Source organism: Culex pipiens, chromosome 2, assembly GCF_016801865.2.
Source record: "Culex pipiens pallens isolate TS chromosome 2, TS_CPP_V2, whole genome shotgun sequence".
Classification (NCBI taxonomy): Eukaryota; Metazoa; Arthropoda; class Insecta; order Diptera; family Culicidae; genus Culex; species Culex pipiens.
The window spans coordinates 22,714,060-22,737,999 of NC_068938.1; the positions used below are offsets into that span (position 1 = coordinate 22,714,060).

Below are 23,940 nucleotides of genomic sequence, written 5' to 3' on the forward strand. Positions count from 1 at the left end.
TATAAAATACTGGTCCAGCTACCTGAAGCTATACCGATGATTAATATACCCATATAGACCCGCGTTGATCAGGTAGATCATCAGGTCATAACTCCCGGGAGTTCCTGGAGGGCCCATAACAATCCAACGTAACCCAGAAGATCCATCGTGGTTCACTGAAGCTACCTGAAGCTATACCGATGGTTAATACACCCATATAGACCCCCGTTGATCAAGTAGATATCTAGGGCATGACTTCCGGGAGTTCTTGGATACCCAGATTTGTGGATGGCCCCTTATCCGTGTTTTATGGATGACCCCTTATACAAATGTTTCATTTATATGTAAATAAAGTACATTTAAAAAGAAAACCCCATTTTACGCCAAAACCCCGCAATAACGCTCCCCCGATTTGCGCTCAAACCCCGAAATAACGCTCCCCCCGTTTGCGCTCAAACCCCGAAATAACGCTCCCCCGAATTGCGCTCTCCCCCGGTGTGCGCCCCCCCAAAAAGAGCGCACATGGGGGATTTAGTGTATAATTTTTCATTCATCCCCAAAAGTACTGTTTACAAAATAATTGACCACAATGTTTGACTATTTTAACAATCAATTTTTTTTTTTTAGGATTGGGTTCGTAAGTTTAACATTTTTAGAATCTAAAGACTACAACTTCCTTGAAAAAAAAAAAAAAAAAAAAAAAAAAAAAAAAAAAAAAAAAAAAAAAAAAAAAAGGACCTTCTGTTACCTAGCAGTAAATGAATAAATGAATAAGAAATAATTGCAAGAACATCAAAACTCTATGAACCAGCTAAACACACAAGATGTAAAATTGTTATTACAGTAAATAAAATAAATTGAACTAAATTTGAAAATGATAAAAAAGAAAGAAAAAAAAAAATATTGCAGAAACTATTTTGATAATTCCTAAATATACCAAACAATATTGAAGGAAGCAAATTATTAAATTGTAAAAAGATACAACATTTAAAACAAACAAATAACAATAAATTTATGGCATTATTATAACTCCAAGAAAATAAAATAAGATTAAATTTTCTATGAAACTTCTATTTACTGAAATTGATGAAAGGAGTAGCCGACCAAGAACCATGAAGAAAATACTAGTTGTAAAGGTTTGTTACCAGTACTAGTCAATCGTTCATAACACCTGATGCAATATGCCGTCGTTATGACCACGATATCCCGGGAAAGAGGCCCACTGTGCATATTTCTGCAGATTAACAGTAAATGTGTGGTGAACACAGTCAAGAACCGTATCTGTACAGGGGAAAACGATACATCCAGAGCCTCAGCCCCTACCGGCAAAGCGCATTTCGCAGTACTAGGCCAACGTTCTTATACGCATACCACGAATGGAAGCAAATAATACTAGTCAATCTTTCCCACGCCATACTTAATCAACCACTGTTATGACCACGTTATCTCGGAAAGGATCACCACTACATTTACCATAAGTGTGCAGCTACTATTTAGTAAGCATTGCCGAGCACCGTATCTACTAAGCAAAATTTGCGGTGCAGTACTAGAATTACGTTCCTGATCATGAACCAATACAACAAGATCGAAGCATGTAGAACCATAAACATAGAGAAAGAAAATAAAATGCATATATCTAAATGTATATATATATAATTAATATAGAACAAAATAAATCAAATAAAACAAAGAATTAAAATAACGCCATTAATTTGATAAAGGAACATTATAAATTTAAAAAAAAAAACAAAAAATAAAACTTCAATAAAGTTAAGTAAAAATTAGGAATAATCAAAATATAGTATGGAAAAATAGGATAGTAACTGTAAATAAATGTTCCTTCAAACAAAACAAACAAAAAAATAGTGAATGAAAAAAAACATGAAACATTTTTATGATTTTTTAAATTTTTTGCGTCCAAAACTATTGTCGAAATCCTCTTCCTCACTACACTCGATTAGATAAATATGTTCTGCTTTTCTTTTAACTAAATTTTTATCATTGGCAAAACCAATCCAATCACTCTCAACCCACTCTGGATAGTGTTTAAAAACTTCAATTATAGAATCACGCCAAGTAAATGAAGGTCTGCCTTTTTTCTTTTTATTCAAACACAAATTTGCTGCTAACTTCAAAGGATGTAATGAGTCCCTTCTCTGAATGTGAGCCCAATAACAAATCTTTAGAATTCTTATAATTTTTACTGCAGTTTTACCATCCAATAATTGTGATACTGATAATGAACTTGAAGGTCTATCACGACATGAATCCCAAATTTCTCTCACAATTTGATTTTCAAAACGAGTTATAGAAAGTCTGTTTCTTTTAAGAATAGTAGCTGTTTTAAAACCGTAAATCATAGAAGGCAAAATCACCGTTTTATACATAAGTTTACCTAGACGCCAAGTAGGTTTATAACGTTTACAAAAAGCTATAACCATTTTTGCAATTTTCATTGTGGATGAACAACGGATACGTGTGGTCAATGGCCTTGCTAAATCAGTCGTTAAATAACTACCCAGATACCTCAATTTGTCTACAACAGGGAATGGTTCATTGTCTAACAAAAGGCTATTAGGAGTAATGCTATCTTTAGACGGATCTCTGATAAGAATATTACTTTTATCTTTATTGATTTCTAATCCTACACGTGCAAAAGCCATTTTCAAATGTTTGATTATTAGATCAAGATCTCTAACACTATTCGTAATTACCAAAAGGTCATCAGCAAAAGCTAGGATAATAGGTAGCTTCATATTGTTTTGATCTAATAAATTCAGTTTCTTAATTATTTTTTTAACCTCAATCAGAACCCACTGTATTATTAAAATGAAAAGAAACGGAGACATACTGCAACCTTGCTTAATGCCCCTATTTTTAACAAATTCTCTAGAAAATACTCCCTGCCAAAGAACTTTCGTTTTTTCTGAGTTCAAAGCATTGCAAATTCTTTGAATTAGATGATGAGGAACATTTAATTCTCTTAAAATATCTTTTATACAATGAATTTCAACTCTGTCGAACGCTTTGCTTATATCCAAAGAGGCAACAAACGTTTTAAAACCTGCGTTCCATCTTTCCTCTAATAAGCGCCTAGTTATAAAAACTTGATCATCAGTTGATCGATTCCTGATAAAAGCCGCCTGATGGTAACCAGGGTCACCAATAAAAGAATGCAATCGAGATTTTAACCAAGTAGCATAAATTTTATACCCAAGATTGCATAAAGTAATTCTTCTAAATTCATTAGTTACTTTTGCACCTTTCTTTTTGGGGATTGGAATTTGAATTGAATTTCTCCATACATCCGGAATCTTATTATTAGCCCACACATTTGACATAATTTTCCAGATATCATCTAAAACTTCATCATCTGCATATTTCAAATATTCATTTTTAATTTTATCTTCCCCACAAGCTTTCCCATTCATCAAAGAATTAATTATCTCCTTAATTTCCAATTTAGATGGTCCCTGACCAATTACCTCAATGTCCGGTTCAATAGAAATGTCATTTCCTAAAGTAACTTCAAGCTCTCGATTCCAATGAGACAAAGGAATAACCGGAGATGCAAAATTATTTTTAGAATGAATAAATTTTTTCAAAAATTTGTAAGTTCTTTTGTTTCTTTCACTTGGTTCAAAATTATTTAAGTTATTAAAGAAATCAATCGCAATTTTTTCACAATGATCCCTTACAGCAAGCTTATAACTTTGTCTGTTTATTTGTATCTCCCGCCTCATAAAAGATATATCAATTCCTTTACCTTTTTGGAATCGAGCTTTCATTTGAGACTTTTGAAGTCTTTTAAGAGCTTTCATTCTTAGTGGGGTTAATTTAGAGTTAACTGTTGATAAAGCTGATTTTGCAGCTGAGTTTAGTTTTCTTGATAAATGGTCATAAGCAACATTTACATCCTCAGTATTATAATTTAATTTTTCTGAATTCTTTAAATTAAGATGAAATTTATCCTGAAACTCCTTGAATTGCAAATAGGAGGGATCCACCAAAGTTTTATGTTTCATATCTCTACATTTTTCATGACAAGATCCAAATTTTAATTTACAAAATAAAAGTTTATGATCAACATTCAATTCAGTCCAAAAGGCTTTAATTTGATTGATTTTAAAACTGGGACGAGATGAAGCCACAATATGATCAACTTGGGAAGATGAAACACCATTTGACCAGGTTACTAAAAGAGAGTCATTAAAATTCATCGAGTAACATTTTAGATCATGTAACATTACTAAAGCTTTAAAAAATTCACCATTTGCATTGCACAAATTATGGCCAATATGAGCACCAAAAAATTTCTTTTCACTATTTTCCAAATCATCTTTTCCAACATGAGCGTTAAAATCACCAAGTAAAACAATTCTATCCTTTAACGGATTTTTGTTCACATAGTTACCAAGTGTTGTGAAAAAATTACTGCTGTTAGAATTTGGAGCATGAACATTAACTAAAAGTAAACTAGAGGAGTTAAATTTACACAACACTTTTCCAGACATTATATTACAGTTTATTGTTCTTAAATCTGATAACAAAAAGTCAGAATTCTTTTTAATCAAAAAAGCTAAGCCCCTGGATTTATTTGCGCTAGATCTATCCGAAATATACCAATCATAATTATTAGATGACGCGGTACTACCATCCAAATTTACTTCTTGTAAAACTGCAACATCAACTCCAAAAGATAACAAACAGTCATTGATTTCAATTCTCTTATCAAGTGAACAACAACCCCTGACATTTAGGGTTGCAATTTTTAAAAAAATAACACCTCGAAGGTGGGGATTAATAACATTTGAATCAATAGTATTTACCGAAGGAATAGTAGAACTCAAAATATTATAATCATTTACATTTGAATCAATAACATCTACCGGAATTGAAGTATCAGTTAAACTACTAATGGAAACATTTGTCGATTTATTATTCAGTTGTATATTATTTGCAAAAATCAAACTATTAAAGAACATATTATCACCATTTTTTTTTAAAATGATATTGCTGGCATGAACATGTGAATCAATACAAGTAGGAATAAATTGATGGATAATTTCGTCATTTTCCCACAACGAAACTTTGGACTTAATAATATTGCAAATAATATTAAGCAATTGAAGATAACTACCATTCAAGTTAGCAGAAAGAAGATTGCCAAAACCAGAATTTTTAACATCAACTTTTAATGCAAGAACAAGTTCATTAAATAAAGATTCAGATGGAAGAAAACCACTCATTTGATGACAAATAGCAGAAAAAAGTGAATTATCGTTTTTAGGCATAATAAATTCATTGCAAAGAATTCCACCAATAGTATATACCGTAGAAGAAATGAAATAAGATTCCCTGTTCACGTCATGAATACGTTTATAACTAATTACTTCGGCCAATTCCATCATTAAATCATCAACAAACAAAAAAATACATTTTCCCTGCTTTTTCAAAGGAAGAAATTTACGACATTTTCCCGTACGGCTGAATAATAAAATAATTCTGTTCGACAAAACAGCAGACAAATATAAAATTTCAAAAAGATCTTCACAGTTCAAAATTTTTCTGGAAAATCCAATTTTATCATACAAATCATTTGCAGAGGCAAAATCTTTGCAACCAACGAAAGTTAATTGTTTAAATAAGATATCAAAAGTTTCATCAAAGCTACCTTTCTTACCGATCTTAACTTTCCAATTAACATCTGCCAAATCAATCCAACAATAATCTTCCTTGTCAAAAGGAACTTTAGAAGATTCAATAGAATTTAAATTTTTATCAACAACAGAATGAACACAAGATTCAATATCATCAACTTCAGTTAGTGTAGAAGAAATAACACCAATATCATAAGATGATGGATCCAAATTCACAACACTTTCATAATGAAGATTACGGTAGAATAAAAAAATGGGGGGCAAATCAAGGTTTCCGTTATCATTAAGTTCATATTTCAAGAGTGGTAAATTCACTTGATAAATCCAAATTTTCCTGTCAAGTAAACGTGAAGCAGCAGCAATACACTCCGAAGAGACCATTTGGCCATTTTTCCTAATGGTAATCAAATAATTTTCGCTTTGACTAGGATTCACATCTAACCAATTCTCAAAATCATCTAAATTTGCTTCAATGAAATCAACAACTGCTTGCCTCAGATTAATAGCCTCGTGCTTAATGATTGAATTTGATGAATTTCGAAAGCGCTGATGAGAAACGGCATAAAAAAAACAATTTCCGTCTCCAATTATAGGTTGAATAGAGAGAGTACAAATTGGATCACTAATCATTTGATTATAAATTTTCTTTGAACAGTCCATTATTTTCTCAAAAAGAAAGAGAAAAAATAATAATAATAAAAAAAAAATTCAACAAAAGACACGTCAAAAGACAAATTAAAAAAATATATATATATATAAAAAAATTCTGGATAAAAAAAATAAAAGTATTTGAATTCACACCAAAAGGACAAAAACCGAGAATAAAATAAATAGATAAAAAAAATCCTGAAGAACCAGATCACGTCCAGCTGCTATCCGCAAACCGCCAACAAACACCAGCAATCAAAGTAGCTTACTATTAATCGCTAAAAAAAAAAAAAAAAAAAAAAAACCTCAACAGCCCCCTCACTCAGGTTACTATGGAAATGAAACAATAAAACTGAATCAGAGAGAAAAAATTGAATAAAATAGTAAATCGAACAGATTTGAAACGCTAGTTTAAATATTGAATAATAATTGCAGGCCTGATATGGCAAAAAAACACAATTTCAAAACGCGAACAAGGATTGCAACTCTCAACCACCTCACACTTGCACCCAATTTCTTCCAAATTTAAGACAATTTCCAATCCGCACAATTCGCCAGCTAATGAAACGAACGAAATCCACACGCCGGTAAACCCGCGGAATTCATACGACTCAAACAAATCCGGAACGGACAAACCACCAGAAATTAATAATTATTCTATCAAAGAAGGAAGAAAAACGCGACGCGCAAAATTCTGTCAACCGATCTTGTTCAAGGCTTGCTACCAATAAGTTGTGTAATTTCAGAATTACTCAATAATATTCAAATAGAGAGTGACGATTATCGAGATTTTCAATTGCCCGGGGAATCGAGACTTGAACTTGGCCATTACCCGGGAATTCCCGGGACCCGGGAGTTTTTTTGTACCGTAAACCGGGTTGACTTTGATTCAATTTGTTTTTGGAATATTTTCGAACAGGTAAGGTTTTTCTCAAGATTATTATTTTTAAAACATGTACTGGGGTAGGCCACACAAAGTCCATGCACTATTTCGGAAAAAAAGTTTTTTTCAATAATGTTTAGAAAAATAGTTACGTTAAAAAAATTTAGTTTTAATTCCGGGGTGACTATCAACATAGTTTTTCTTGTTAAAATCATATTTAAGATGTTCAAACTTTATTTGTACGCTAAATGTACCATCACTAAAGTAGCTGATATAGTTGTAAGAAAAAAAAATCAATGTTTATATTTAGTTTAGCTTATACACTTAGCTTTTTAGCAAAATACATATAAATTTTAGGTAAAATTGTTAAAAAGTCGGAATTTTGCCTGAAATTTGTTAAAACTTGTTTTGTTTATAAAATTATCGATTTATATTGCATTTAATACTGAATTTCAAGCACGAATCACAGATTTTCACAATTTACATGAAATTTGTTCAACTGAAATTGCCTATAAAGTTGGTGATATTTTTAAATTGTGTTTCAAAAACAAAATATTATATATTATTTACATTTTGTTTTAACCTTCTCCTAGTGGAAAATTGTCCAAAGAATCCGAAAATGCTTTCCATTTTCCGATTAAAAATCATGTTCATTGAGAAAATCATGACACTTTGAGAAGTTTAAAATAATGACTTTCATCAACATTTTCTTAACTATACTTAACTAACTTTTTAAACTTGTCAAAATTTTATGAAAAGTTCTTGTTGAGGTACTTCGAACACTTCTCTACCACGGTCAGTATGTTTCTAAACCATTCCTTACGTATTTTAACTGTACTCTTCATTTTGCGTAAAAATCGCAAACCTATCAAAGTCACCCCGTTTTACGGCACTATGCCAAAAATGCCAAAAATTTACAATGAAAAATAATAAAATTGCTTCTTTTCAATGAATTTAGTTAGGTACATTTAATTCATCTTATTCCATCAAACGTTAATTGAAGCAGCCTCATTATTTTGAAGAACTATATAAAACTTTAAATTTTTATTCCGAATCTGCAAAAAAATATTATAAAAATTGAAATAACAAACTTTGATCTCAACGTTTGAATGAAACAAATGTTTAAAGTGCATTTTACACCTGCCCAATTGTTTTGCAATCATAAGTTTTCAAAATATCCAAGTATTGAAGAGATTTTTTTTTCACCGAAAAAAAAATTTGCGGTGCTGTACATAGGAATTCTACAAAAATTGAAAATATTTTTGATCGATCCCAGACATGCTAAATATGATTTGAAACGCAGGAAAATGCATTCCTATTGTGTTAAGTTGGTTAGAATTCTATTTCCTTTAACATTTTGAAGTTTTTTGAATAAATGTTTTTTTGTCCCCTGATTTTTCAAACCGATTTTGAAGGGAGAGGGGGGGAGGGCGACATACACTTTTTAAGGTCAACATTAAATATTTATTGAAGAAACATTTACATCCGGGTTCGCAACGACTGATTATTTTTTAATCTTTCTGGTTTTGGTGAGCAGTCTTGTCGAAAAAGAAAAACAGATTTTCTCTACTTCACCGACGTTTCGGCCTTTATTTTGAGGCCTTCTTCAGGGGGTTTATAGTTGTCTGTTTCTTGTCAAAAATGTTTTAGTCCTATTGTTAAACTGTCCTTTACGTTTGCTGAAGACGGCCTCAAAATAAAGGCCGAAACGTCGGTAAAGTAGAGAAAATCTGTTTTTCTTTTTCGACAATACTGCTCGCCAAAACCAGAAAGATTGAAATATTTACAGTTATCAGGAAAACCCAAATGTTCACAAAAAACTAAATTTTGAGGATTGCTATGCTCGAGAGAAGGTATATAAATTGAAGTTCACTTGAAAAAGCTTTTCCCTTTTAGAAATAAGGCCGTTGCAAATATTTTTCAAATTTTATGTTGCCCCCCCCCTCCCCCCCTCAAAATAGGTCTGAAAAACCAGGGGGCGAAACAATTTATTTCCAAAAAACTTCAAAATTTCCACGAAAATTGAAATCTTATCAACTGAAAACAATCTAAAATGCATTTTTCTGCATTGATTATAATATTTAGCGTGTTTGGGCCTGTTAAAAAATGTTTTGAATGTTTATGAAATTCCAATGCACAGCACCGCAAAAAAAATTTTCGCGAAAAATTAAATTTTCGTCAATACTTAGATATTTTGGAAACTAATGATGGAAAAACAACTGGACAGGTGTATAATGCATTTTAAACAATTTTTTCATTTAAATGTTGAAACCATGGCTCTTAATTCCAATTTTTATACTTTTTAGTACCCTGCCCCGCCCTCGACTTTGGTCATAGTCGAGGGACATAAACTTCGAAAAATATTTGCAACGGCCTAATTAGAAAAATAAATAATATTTGAAAATAAACCATTTGATTTCATATCTGGGGTGTAACTACTAAATAATGTTAAGGTAAGTTTTGAGACTTCTCTCAATTATAGTTATTGGAATTTTCTTTCACATTCTAAATAAGAAGATTAGAGAACATCGAACATCGAACATCGAACATTCAACATTCAATGTTCATGACCGAATTTCCCGGAAATCGAGAGGTCCAAAAATGGTCAATTTCCCGCTGGTCAAATATACTCAGTAATTAGTGTAACTCAGAAAAATTACTCAGTTGCTCTCTATCGTCGACTCTCTGGCTGTCGATCTTCTCGATATAAATATGGCTCCAGCTGACAATAAATTCCGAATTTGTCAAGTCAATTTGTACAATTTAGGCAACTTAAGAAGGTCGTATTGCCAAGGATGAAACGCACTGTAAAAAATCCTTGTTTGACTTATTTATTTTTATATGTACTACTGTGAAAAAAATACCCTTTTTGCTTGAAAAAAAAAAAAGAAAGTGAGTCCGGTGTTGATGAATTATTTTGCTTCTTGCATGTTTTGATATGTGGCAGTGCGTGGCCGAATGGTTACGCTGTCCGCTTTGTAAGCGGATGATTCTGGGTTCGATTCCCATCTGCTGCAACCTTCCATCGGATGAGGAAGTAAAATGTCGGTCCCGGCCTTGGATGTTAGGCCATTAAGTCATTCCAGGTGTAGGAGTCGTCTCCATGCCATAAGTACAAACAACACACCAAACCAAGCCTACTCCGGTGGAATCGCTGGCGGCGGTTGGACTCGCAATCCAAAGGTCGTCAGTTCAAACACTGCGGTGGAAGGTTCCTTGGAGTAAAAAGAGGTTTGGGTGCTCTCCCCATTCAAGCCTTCGGACTCCTAGGTTCGAGCAGAAACTTGCAATAGAGACCACAAAAGACCCGGGGGTCGTTAATGTGGATGGTTTGATTTTTTGATTTGATGTTTTGATAGTATAAAATGCTCAAATTAGGTTGAGCTCGGTGAAAGAAGGTTTTTTCGACTTGGTTCTCTTTTGTGAATCCCAGAGTTTTTTTTTTTTGAAAAAATTAGTGATCATTGGAATTTGTTTAGAATCATGACAAGTGAGACAGTGAAGCTGAGTTTAAATCAGAAGGTTTGTTGATTTACTTTTTTCTAATTTAAATAATCAGGATATAACTCCTGCCAACAATTAGTCTACAGACACACACATGTACATTATTAATTCACGGATAATCATGCAAAGTTTGGGTTATGAACTTTTCCAACTGAATTATTCATTATTTTTATTTTATGACAGTCCAATTTTCAATAAAAATATAAGTTAACTTGATCCAAAAAACAAAAATCGAAAACTAACCTCACAAATGCCAATACCCTCGCCGACAGAAACGGTACAAATTCGATTTCCACGCACACACACACAATTTCAATTTGGAAAATCACTTCGATATAGGGAAGCTTTCAGTCCATGGAAACACCCACAAATGTGTCGAATCTAATTTAGCAACATTCCACCCTGAGTTGGGTGTCTCCATGTATGTGGTATTAGGGGGTTGAAATCCCACCAGGCTTTAAACTTTGAGTGGGTCTTTCTCAGCAAGGACGGTATGGGGGTTTGACTTTGAACAAACTTTTCCGAACTTGTCGCCATCGACACCGTCTGAAGTCAATTCCGGTGAATAAAATATTGCCTCGTTAATTCTTCTAATCAACCCTCATTATACACTCCCTCTCCCCCACCCCCTCGCACGATGTCTCACACCTGTTGAGAGGTGAATTAATCAGTACCGTTAAATCTCATAAATGCAAATTGATAACGAAATTAGAAAAGCTTTTACGCGAGGTGCTTCGACACAACGAGGGATCCTTCCCCCTCCCCTCAAAAAAAAGCTCGACACCATCCGAGTTGAAGATCTTTTAATTAGGTCTGGGGGTGTTGCTTTTTTCCTCGTTCTCTGTTCTGGCTTGCTTTCAACGGGGTTTGGCGGCAATGACAACGGAAACATGAAGGAAAAACGCCGTTGTTCTCACCCAAAGTGTACGAAAAAGTTTTTCCATTCTGGCAACGAGATGTACCGTTAAATTAGCCGCCTGGAGGGGTAAATAAGGCGAGATTTTTTCCGAGAAACTTGGGTCTTCTTGGCGGAGAGCGCTGACAGTGGAATCGGTTTAATGAGATTGGCAATATCTTTGAGACGGTCCTGAAAGACTAACGAATTATTAGTTATGGAACAAACTTTCAGATTTTTAGACAAAAGAACATTGTGATTCATGCTGAAAAATTAAAAAAAAAATCTGAATGTCAGTATATCTTATCAAAGTAACTAATTCTTGATTATAATTCTTTTTTCTCCCTAATTTTCACTTGCAGATTTCTACCCATCCTGAGCCACAATTCGTCGACCATGGGATTAGAAAGCACAATTTTCCAGTGTGCTTGGCGTGGTTAGCCCATTCGTTTCCAGAGGGGCAATGTGCTAAACCTTGCCCATGATCTACGATAACGGAGGGTTATAAAGACACGAGGGAATATCCGGGGGCCTGTCGGATGTTGTTGTTGTTGTTACTAGTTGGAGGCTGATCTGTGTGGTGCCAAGTGCGAATACCGGATGGCAGAGCCAGCATCCATTATCATCGTCAGCGGCAACGACATCAGTGACACCCATCACCACCCACAATTGCAAACAAAAATGGCATACCGGCAAGATAAGGGGGGTTATTTCTTGATATCTTGTCTTTTAGGAGAACTGGGGTTTTTCGGAACTTATTGATAAAAATAATTCCAAAATATCTTAAAAAATATGTTTTTAAATCAATTTTCTTTTTAAAAAAATAATACATTTATAGATTTGGTGCAAAATGGAACCCGTATTAAAGTGACATAAAAGTGTGTGCCGTATTCCAAAGTGTTTCCCACTAAGCTCAAAAGTGTTCCTCGTCGTACCATTAGTCTAGTCTCAATGGTGACTCCAAGTTGTCCTAATCGACGCTAGTGTTAGTCTTACTAGAGAAATCAAAATCTAGCACAAAATCATCACACAAACAAGTCTCCCCCTTCCACAACCAAACAAAAATGGATAAAAGCATAGTGCCGGCGGACGGAAACCCGGCGGCCAGCAACCTGCCCACGTCGACGGTGCTCCTGCCGGACGATGTGCTCGAGAAGCTGTACCAGAGCTACGCCCTCAAACAGAAACGGGTCGCCTTCGGGTGCTATCTGGCCGCGTCGATACTGTTCGACGTGTGGGCCATCCTGGTGCCCCAGGGCCAGGGCTGGGAGAGCATAGGTGAGTGTCAGGCTGTCTTACTGTCGTTCTTTTATATTTTTTTTCTGTATTTTGTTAAAATGTTGCACAATTTCCCTTAATATATCGATTTAGAGTTCATAATGGCGTGTGACTCACAATTTGTTTGATTTTTCCTTTTTCAAGATGTCGTTTTTTTCAAATTACCTGTGCATTATTTTGAATGATTATCAAAACAAATAAGAAAAAACATTTTTTCCAATCTCATATTGGCCTTGCGAAATTTTGATAAAGATAATTTTTAGCCTGTTTTTTTTAATGTGCCATTGCTGTTTCTATATTTTAATATATTGATGGTTCAGGAAACTCTATACCCTTTTTTCTTTGAGATTGTTGATCCAGTTTTTGCTTCCTGAGAAATTGAGTTTGTGCTTATAGTGCTACCAATTTAAGGTGAAGCTGGAAATCACCTTCGATGAAAATTCATCATCAGTCGAAAATGCTTTGTATTAAGTTCAATTTTACGAATCTCTGCACCAAAATGCATCAGCATTTGCCGTTTGAATCCTTCTTCAAGGCACTGAAGATATTTTTGATCTAAATCAAATTTATCTAAAAAATTATTTAACTTTGTGAATCAATCATTGACCTTTTGTTTAACAATCATTGATTAATGATGATTTTAATAACTGTACAAGAGAGAGAAAAATCGTTACCACACAATATCGACACGTGTAGGGTACTGTTCCAAACAACTTGTAGAAGGAATTTTGTGAAAATATTGTAAACTAAGCAAATTTCAAATCGAACGCAAAATCATGGCGATGATGAAAGTCATCTTAATCCTCATTTGAAATATACTTCATTTTAGTACCGTCAACTGAGACGGAGTTGTGAGAGCACAGCTTCAAATTTATAAACTAGAGTACCGTAAACTGGGGTCAATCGATACACGTGGGACGGATTGGGACAGCACTTTCAACCATGTTGTTACTTTGCACATTTTTTAATAATGTGCACTTTTTTAAGCTAAAGGCTTTTAAAACAGAAATTCAAAAATACTTTTCGAAAGAGATATAGTCCTGCAAAAATATTATCGGATTGCTGATTGCTGAAATACAGCCTAATTTTTCTTAAAAAAAAACTTGTGCTAAATGAGATTTTTAATGTTAAAAAACGCCACCTTATGGGAAATATATCCCAGTGTTTTAGCTCAATTTAAAGGTAACCCTTGATTTTAATGTTTCGAATTTATTTTCATGAAAAAGAGCAGATAATCTAATTAATAATTTATTTTTAAAATAGCAAATTGGATGACACTGAGAAAATCTATTTATTATCATAATTTCAAATCAAGGCTCTATCGTAACAACTAGCAGTTGATAAAATAACTTGAAGCGAATTTTCCAAGCAAATTTTCAAAAGTGCAGAAAAATACTGATCAAATTTGATTTTTAATTTAAATGATTTTTAAAAATTTGTTTGACATGAAATATTGTGAAATAACGATTTGTCAAGATCATTTTTCTTCATAATTCATATCTCCAGTACCAAATTTAGCACCATCCTAAACTCTAGAATAAAAGATGTACTTTTTCGTCAATTAGTAAAGTAAAAATTTAACTAGTAAGGTAAAAAATAAGATTAAAAATTGGATTGTTTTTCCGTTTGCCTATTTTTCTTAAATGTTCTAATCATTACTTACAGCTTTGTCAAAGACGCCAAATCGAACAGAAAATGTCTTTTCAAATATTCACATGCCCATTTTGCATGACCAACCTGAAAAATGGTATGAAGTCTTGAACGAAAAAAAAACTAATGATGCAAAATGGCTGCTGTTGACATAGGAAATTCATGGTCAAAGTTTCGTCCGAATCAACAAATATATAATTAAAATGAATTAATAAAAATGTGAAATTCTGGGGAATTCTTCATAAAACAAATCAGAAATGTGTGTTCCTTCAGCTGTTACGTCAAATAATATATAAATAAGAGTAAAGCAAAGTTTTCTTTAACTTGCATTATTGAAGGCCTGCCAAACGTCCGGCCCGTGAAGCCGTTTCATCCGGCCCGCGACAGCTTTTCAAAATAGTTCTATGACCGGCCCTTGAGGCTGTTCATGGAATATTAAATTAATAAATTGATTGCTTGAATTTAAAAAAATAGATTGAGATCAAATTTTAACATATATTATAACAACATTCTTCATTTTTGAATTTAATTCTTATAATTTCTAATTTGATATTTTTAAACTTTTGAGTTGAAAAATATCAATAATGCTGACAAAGTCTTTTTTTAAATAAAAACTAACTTAATCCACCTATGTGGTTGGAGCCTTCCTCACAACAATGGCTGTACACAAGTTTCATCTATTTTTTAGATCCGGCTTCCAAAAAGTACATCAATATCACTTAAGTGGCCATATCTCGAGACAGGGTTGCCAGATCTTCAATGTTTTAGACTCGTTGGAAAGGTATTTTGATAACCTAACCAACAATGGGTCGGATGATGGACCCGGACATAGTTTACATACATTTAAGTGAGATCCGGCTTCCAAAAAGTACATCGATATCACTTAAGTGGCCATATCTCGAGACAGGGTTGCCAGATCTTCAATGTTTTAGACTCGTTGGAAAGGTATTTTGATAACCTAACCAACAATGGGTCGGATGATGGACCCGGACATAGTTTACATACATTTAAGTGAGATCCGGCTTCAAAAAAGTACATCAATATCACTTAAGGGGCCATATCTCGAGACAGGGTTGCCAGATCTTCAATGTTATAGACTCGTTGGAAAGGTATTTTGATAATTTAACCAACGATGAATCGGATGATGGACCCGGACATAGTTTACATACATTTAAGTGAGATCCGGCTTCAAAAAAGTATATCAATATCACTTAAGTGGCCATATCTCGAGACAGGGTGGCCAGATCTTCAATGTTTTAGACTCGTTGGAAAGGTCTTTTGATAAACTAACCAACAATGGGTCGGATGATGGACCCGGACATAGTTTACATACATTTAAGTGAGATCCGGCTTCAAAAAAGTACATCGATATCACTTAAGTGGCCATATCTCGAGACAGGGTTGCCAGATCTTCAATGTTTTAGACTCTTTGGAAAGGTATTTTGATAACCTAACCAACAATGGGTCGGATGATGGACCCGGACATAGTTTACATACATTTAAGTGAGATCCGGCTTCAAAAAAGTATATCAATATCACTTAAGTGGCCATATCTCGAGACAGGGTGGCTTCAATGTTTTAGACTCGTTGGAAAGGTCTTTTGATAAACTAACCAACAATGGGTCGGATGATGGACCCGGACATAGTTTACATACATTTAAGTGAGATCCGGCTTCAAAAAAGTACATCGATATCACTTAAGTGGCCATATCTCGAGACAGGGTTGCCAGATCTTCAATGTTTTAGACTCTTTGGAAAGGTATTTTGATAACCTAACCAACAATGGGTCGGATGATGGACCCGGACATAGTTTACATACATTTAAGTGAGATCCGGCTTCAAAAAAGTACATCAATATCACTTAAGGGGCCATATCTCGAGACAGGGTTGCAAGATCTTCAATGTTTTAGACTCATTGGAAAGGTCTTTTGATAATCTAACCAACGATGGGTCAGATGATGGACTCGGACATAGTTTACATACATTTAAGTGAGATCCGGCTTCAAAAAAGTACATCGATATCACTTAAGTGGCCATATCTCGAGACAGGGTTGCCAGATCTTCAATGTTTTAGACTCTTTGGAAAGGTATTTTGATAACCTAACCAACAATGGGTCGGATGATGGACCCGGACATAGTTTACATACATTTAAGTGAGATCCGGCTTCAAAAAAGTACATCAATATCACTTAAGGGGCCATATCTCGAGACAGGGTTGCCAGATCTTCAATGTTTTAGACTCATTGGAAAGGTCTTTTGATAATCTAACCAACGATGGGTCAGATGATGGACCCGGACATAGTTTACATACATTTAAGTGAGATCCGGCTTCAAAAAAGTACATCGATATCACTTAAGTGGCCATATCTCGAGACAGGGTTGCCAGATCTTCAATGTTTTAGACTCTTTGGAAAGGTATTTTGATAACCTAACCAACAATGGGTCGGATGATGGACCCGGACATAGTTTACATACATTTAAGTGAGATCCGGCTTCAAAAAAGTACATCAATATCACTTAAGGGGCCATATCTCGAGACAGGGTTGCAAGATCTTCAATGTTTTAGACTCATTGGAAAGGTCTTTTGATAATCTAACCAACGATGGGTCAGATGATGGACTCGGACATAGTTTACATACATTTAAGTGAGATCCGGCTTCAAAAAAGTACATCGATATCACTTAAGTGGCCATATCTCGAGACAGGGTTGCCAGATCTTCAATGTTTTAGACTCTTTGGAAAGGTATTTTGATAACCTAACCAACAATGGGTCGGATGATGGACCCGGACATAGTTTACATACATTTAAGTGAGATCCGGCTTCAAAAAAGTACATCAATATCACTTAAGGGGCCATATCTCGAGACAGGGTTGCAAGATCTTCAATGTTTTAGACTCATTGGAAAGGTCTTTTGATAATCTAACCAACGATGGGTCAGATGATGGACCCGGACATAGTTTACATACATTTAAGTGAGATCCGGCTTCAAAAAAGTACATCGATATCACTTAAGTGGCCATATCTCGAGACAGGGTTGCCAGATCTTCAATGTTTTAGACTCTTTGGAAAGGTATTTTGATAACCTAACCAACAATGGGTCGGATGATGGACCCGGACATAGTTTACATACATTTAAGTGAGATCCGGCTTCAAAAAAGTACATCGATATCACTTAAGTGGCCATATCTCGAGACAGGGTTGCAAGATCTTCAATGTTTTAGACTCATTGGAAAGGTCTTTTGATAGTCTAACCAACGATGGGTCGGATGATGGACCCGGACATAGTTTACATACATTTAAGTGAGATCCGGCTTCAAAAAAGTACATCAATATCACTTAAGGGGCCATATCTCGAGACAGGGTTGCCAGATCTTCAATGTTTTAGGCTCGTTGGAAAGGTCTTTTGATAACCTAACCAACGATGGGTCGGATGATGGATTCGGACATAGTTTACATATAGTTAAGTGAGATCCAAATATATGTGAAAACACATTTTTATACATAACTTTTGAACTACTTATCGAAACTTCAATCTGTATAAAACTCGATCTATGGGACCCTAAACCAAGTCGAATGCAACAAGTTCGGGTCAAATCGGTTCAGCCAGTGCCGAGAAACATGAGCTAGTTTGTTGGTCACATACATACATACACACACACATACACACACACATACACACACACATACACACACACATACACACATACATTTGTTCAGTTTTCGATTCTGAGTCGATATGTATACATGAAGGTGGGCCTACGACGTTTTTATACGAAGTTCATTTTTAGAGCAGGATTATAGCCTTACCTCAGTGAGGAAGGCAAAAAGCGTAAAAATGTAAATTAATCATACTGATCGCTGCAAATATATTGAAAATATCAAAAAAATGAATCTCGTTGGATAAATGTACGACTCGTGCTGAAAAAATCCTCTTTTTGCAACTTGTTGCATAAACTACTATTTTTGTAAAGGATATTCGAATCCAAATTTCGTTTGAATAAATTTTATCATGTCTTATTTTTTTGCAACGACCATTGAAATTTGAATAATCATTACAATCGTCAAATACAATAACTATACAATTTCAAACAAACGAAAATTAAAATAAGTGAAATAAACACATTTTGAAAGTTGTCTTTGTTTTTAATTCCTAAATTTACATTAAAAGTACCCAATCATAAAAAAATACTGTTACTTTTTCAACTTTTATCAAATACTAGATCCGGCCCGCCACTGTTTTAGAAAAATCAGAACTAGCCCGCAGGGCCAAAAGGTTGGGCACCCCTGCATTATTGCTTAGCATAAGTGATAAAAATAGACAAGCATCAACTTCGTTTTCATTGTTTTTTTTTCCAAAGTTATTAAATTTATTTTATATCTTGAAAAAAAAAAAATACATGCATAGTCGATTTTTTTCAATTTCTGCATTTTCCAGGATGATTTTTTTTTTGACGGTATACATTCGTTAAACTTTTGCTTGATTCATTCCTCCATTCCACAGTGGTAACGAGCGTGTTCCTAACCCTGAACGTCACGCTGGCGGCGATACTGCGCTTCTGCGGCAAGAGCCGCTTCCGGGGCTTCATCTGGGAGGTGGCTCCGCACGCGGCCTGGCTGCTCGCCATCAAACAGCTCTTCCTGCAGCTGTTCCTCAAAGGATCCGTCACGCCGAGGTGAGTTTGTTTTGCCGGGGTCTTTTCTTTTTTTCACGGGTTTCCTTCTTTTTGGCTTTTTTTTATGTCATTGCCAACTCTGTAAGCGACCCGATAAGATACATGTTTACCGACCAGCTCTGAGGATTTCCTTTTTATTCTGGAGGTTTTCTTTTGGAAAACACTTTTGATTAAGCCCGATGAGCAAGAAAAACGGGTTTTCTTGCGGACCGATACGAATGGATGTGAACACGGTGAATGGAACCGAATAACATCCATTCGGACATCAATTCAGATAAACTGGCGACATTTTTTCCTCAGTTCTCTTTACTAGTGATTTAGATTGGAACGGAATTGTTAACATTTATAGAAGTTGATAGCTTTTTTGTTTTTATCGAAAGTAAACATTTCAACAAAGTGGACAGTTCTTTAAAATTGATCTTAAATATTTCTTATTTTACCCTGAGTAATTTCCGCAATTCCCCCTTTGCATGGAAGCTTTCCTTCACGCTCCAGCACCCGAAAATCATCTCTGACATTTTATCTCGCACATTCAGCTCATTTTGCCATCGATTCATTCCAACCGAATTGATTTATGTTGAAGGCCGGAATCGTTCGTTCATTCGTCCCAAAAAAAAGCGAAAGCAACCGGCAGAACCGTGCTGAACTGGCGGCAGGATCCGTTCCACTTTGAAGTGAAATTCGAATTCGCACTTCGGGATCCATTTCCGTGCCTCGACATCGAGTCGTTGTCGAACCGCTAACATGCGGTTTTTCGGCGTGTGACACTCTCAATCCTGGGATAGGGTGGAGGGTTGAAATTTCAGAGCTTTTCCACACCCCCCCTTTTCCCACATTCGATGTTCGATGTTTCATGGAATTCAACACGCGAAAACGTTTGTGTCGAAATGAATGGGATCTTTGTCTCTGCCTGCATGACATGACATGTGTGGTTATTTTTGGTATTTTAATGAGTCCGTGTCAATTTCAACACTGCAGGGTGAATGGCATCTGCATCATTTAGGCGGGGTTCATGGATAATGAAGTGAAAACAAGCATAACGGAATAAATTAATTAGGTGGTAATGAGCCTTTGCGGGAATACGTATGGCCTTGAATTGAGACTGTCAATAACTGTGAAATTGAGATACATTTACACATTGTCTATTTTGTGATGGAGTGTTTTCTTTATGAGCAAAAGCTATTAGAATAAAACTGAAAATTATTATCAATCATCTGAAGCGACGTTCGATTAATTAGCTAGCTGCAGCCAATTCCAATATCAACGTTGTGAAATGGAAAAGCATATTTAGCCTACAAACCAACCAGGTCCTGAAGTAGAAAATTGGATCTGAGATTTCTAATGTCCAATAAACAAAGGTCGGAAGGACAAAATGACGAAACAAATTCTTTCTTGGTTTTATTGATCACAATGTCTGCGAATATTTCTGTTAAAACCTTTTAAAGGATTGCTCATGCTTTAAAGAATAACTTGACATAAAAATAAAATTTTAATTTCAGAATAATTTGAATGAAAAAAAAACTCTGAATTTTTTTTTACGAATCGGTCTTTTCTATAAGCGGTTACATACATGTAGCAAATGAGCAGTTCTCTACGGAATCGGTTTTTTTTCCTTTAATTTTAATTTTTGTATTTTTTAATCCGGCTGAACCTTTTTTGGTGCCTTCGGTATGCCCAAAGAAGCCATTTTGCATCATTAGTTTGTCCATATAATTTTCCATACAAATTTGGCAGCTGTTCATACAAAAATGATATGTGAAAATTCAAAAATCTGTATCTTTTGAAGGAATTTTTTGATCGAGTTGGTGTCTTCGGCAAAATTGTAGGTATGGATATGGACTACACTGAAAAAAACTGCTACACGGTAAAAAAATTTTTGGTGATTTTTAATTTAACTTTTTGCCACTAAAACTTGATTTGCAAAAAAACACTATTTTTAATTTTTTCTATTTTTTGGTATGTTTTAGAGGACATAAAATGCCAACTTTTCAGAAATTTCCAGAATGGGCAAAAAATCTTTGACCGAGTTATGATTTTTTGAATCAATACTGATTTTTTCAAAAAATCGAAATATCGGTCGCAAACATTTTTCAACTTCATTTTTCGATGTAAAATCGAATTTGCAATCAAAAAGTACTCTAGTGAATTTTTGATAAAGTGCACCGTTTTCAAGTTATAGCCATTTTTAGGTAACTTTTTTGAAAATTGTCGCAGTTTTTCATTTTTTATAATTAGTGCCCATGTTTGCCCACCTTTGAAAAATTTTTTTTTGAAAAGCTGAGAAAATTCTCTATATTTTGCTTTATTGAACTTTGTTGATGCGACCCATAGTTGCTGAGATATTGCTATGCAAAGGCTAAAAAACAGGAAAATTGATGTTTTCTTAGTCTCACCCAAACAACCCAACATTTTCTAATGTCGATATCTCAGCAACTATAGGTCCGATTTACAATGTTAAAACATGAAACATTCGTGAAATTTTCCGATCTTTTCGAAAAAAATATTTTCAAAAATTTAAAATCAAGACTAACATTTCAAATGGGCGTAATATTGAATGTTTGGCCCGTTTAAAATGTTAGTCTTGATTTTAAATTTTTGAAAATATTTTTTTCGAAAAGATCGGAAAATTTCACGAATGTTTCATGTTTTAACATTGTAAATCGGACCTATAGTTGCTGAGATATCGACATTAGAAAATGGTGGGTTGTTTGGGTGAGACTTAGAAAACATCAATTTTCCTGTTTTTTAGCCTTTGCATAGCAATATCTCAGCAACTATGGGTCGCATCAACAAAGTTCAATAAAGCAAAATATAGAGAATTTTCTCAGCTTTTCAAAAATATTTTTTTCAAAGGTGGGCAAACATGGGCACTAATTATAAAAAATGAAAAACTGCGACTATTTTCAAAAAAGTTACCTAAAAATGGCTATAACTTGAAATCGATGCTCTTTATCAAAAAATCACTAAAGTACTTTTTGATTGCAAATTCGATTTTACATCGAAAAATGAAGTTGAAAAATTTTTGCGTCCGATATTTCGATTTTTTGAAAAAATCAGTATTGATTCAAAAAATCATAACTCGGTCAAAGATTTTTTGCCCATTCTGGAAATTTCTGAAAAGTTGGCATTTTATGTCCTCTAAAACATATCAAAAAATAAAAAAAATTAAAAATAGTGTTTTTTTGCAAATCAAGTTTTAGTGACAAAAAGTTAAATAAAAAATCACCAAAATTTTTTTTACCGTGTATCATTTTTTTCAGTGTAGTCCATATCCATACCTACAACTTTGTCGAAGACACCAACTCGATCAAAAAATTCCTTCAAAAGATACAGATTTTTGCATTTTCACATATCATTTTTGTATGGACAGCTGCCAAATTTGTATGGAAAATTATATGGACAAACTAATGATGCAAATTGGCTTCTTTGGGCATACCGAAGGCACCAAAAAAGTTTCAGCCGGATTAAAAAATACAAAAAAAATCGAATGACCGAAAACTCAGAGAATTGCTCTACTATTTTATCCTTTACATTTTATTAAATTTCATATCAAATCCAAATTCAACAAAATAATCTAACAATCAAAATAACTTTTTTGCGACATTTTGCCCAGTTGAAAATATTTTTTGAGTTTTCATCTCACTTTTCAAAAACTAAATTTAAAATCAATAGGCAAAAATAATTTAATCTGTAACGAAATCTTCAAAATGTTATTAAAAATCCGAACAGAAAATAAGCATTTTTTTAATTTCCACGGGAGCCATTCACGCAAATAATCAAATATCGTGAAAATTAAACAGGTGAAATGTTCTTAAAAGGTGACTTTAAAGATAAAGAAAAACTTACAAATAAATATTAATTTAATGTTGAATAAACCAAGCATGACTCTTTTAATTTCTTATAAAATTATATGTTTCAAATATCAAATTAAATAATGATTAAAATGTTTTTACTGGTCATGGCATGAACAGAAAAGACAGATGTCTTAAGTTTTTGGAATAAACAAATAAACAAACAAAATATTGCTAAATTGAGTTAGTTTCCTCAGTAAAATTGATAAACTTTGCCTTCCTCACTGAGGTAAGGCTATAATCCTGCTCTAAAAATGAACTTCGTATAAAAACGTCGTAGACCCACCTTCATGCATACATATCGACTCAGAATCGAAAACTGAACAAATGTCTGTGTGTATGTGTGTGTGTATTAGAGTGTAACAAAAATGACTTTTTGGCGGGCATTCAGGGGTTTGTTCCGGTGGGCATACTGAGCCTAAATCCCAAATATGAGCTTGATTGGACGTAACAGGAGCTGGCGCTCCGCCCTTCAATTTTAAATGGGATTTAACCCGTAAAAAAAGATTTATTCAAAAATGTCACTTTTTGAGGCATTTTGGCCACCAATGCGTTTATCAAAAACATCACTGGCGTGTAGGCCAGATCCTTGCGCATCTTTTGGTATATATAACATTGAAGTTTGGAGCACCCTGGAGCTCGGTACAGACCTTCAAAGTTTGGTCTTTTTGGAAAAATCGGCCCGGGCAAAAAAGATATCCCGAGCAGGGGTAAATAACACGGGAATACCAAATTTTGGTATTACTTGGGCAAATAACAGCGACCAAAATGTGCCCTTGGTTGCCCAGTAATAGATGGTAAAATACCATGAAATCATACCAAAGCAACCAAATCTACTCACCTGATGATTCCATGTTGTTTTTAGTGATATTCTTCACCACACCGAATGCATTTGTCATTGATGAACGGCTGTACTTG

General features: G+C 34.3%; 1 protein-coding gene across 3 annotated transcripts in view; it reads left to right on the forward strand.

Moving 5' to 3' along the window:
* LOC120422382 (adenylate cyclase type 3) overlaps nucleotides 1-23,940 on the forward strand; it is a 128,058-nt gene that overhangs the window by 28,940 nt on the left and 75,178 nt on the right. For all 3 annotated transcript variants that reach the window (XM_039585792.2, XM_039585791.2, XM_052708671.1), the window contains exons 2-3: nucleotides 12,408-12,847; nucleotides 19,000-19,171. In XM_039585792.2, the coding sequence (XP_039441726.1) occupies nucleotides 12,634-12,847; nucleotides 19,000-19,171 (386 nt within the window). In that variant the 5' untranslated portion in view covers nucleotides 12,408-12,633. The remainder of the gene's footprint in view (nucleotides 1-12,407; nucleotides 12,848-18,999; nucleotides 19,172-23,940) is intronic.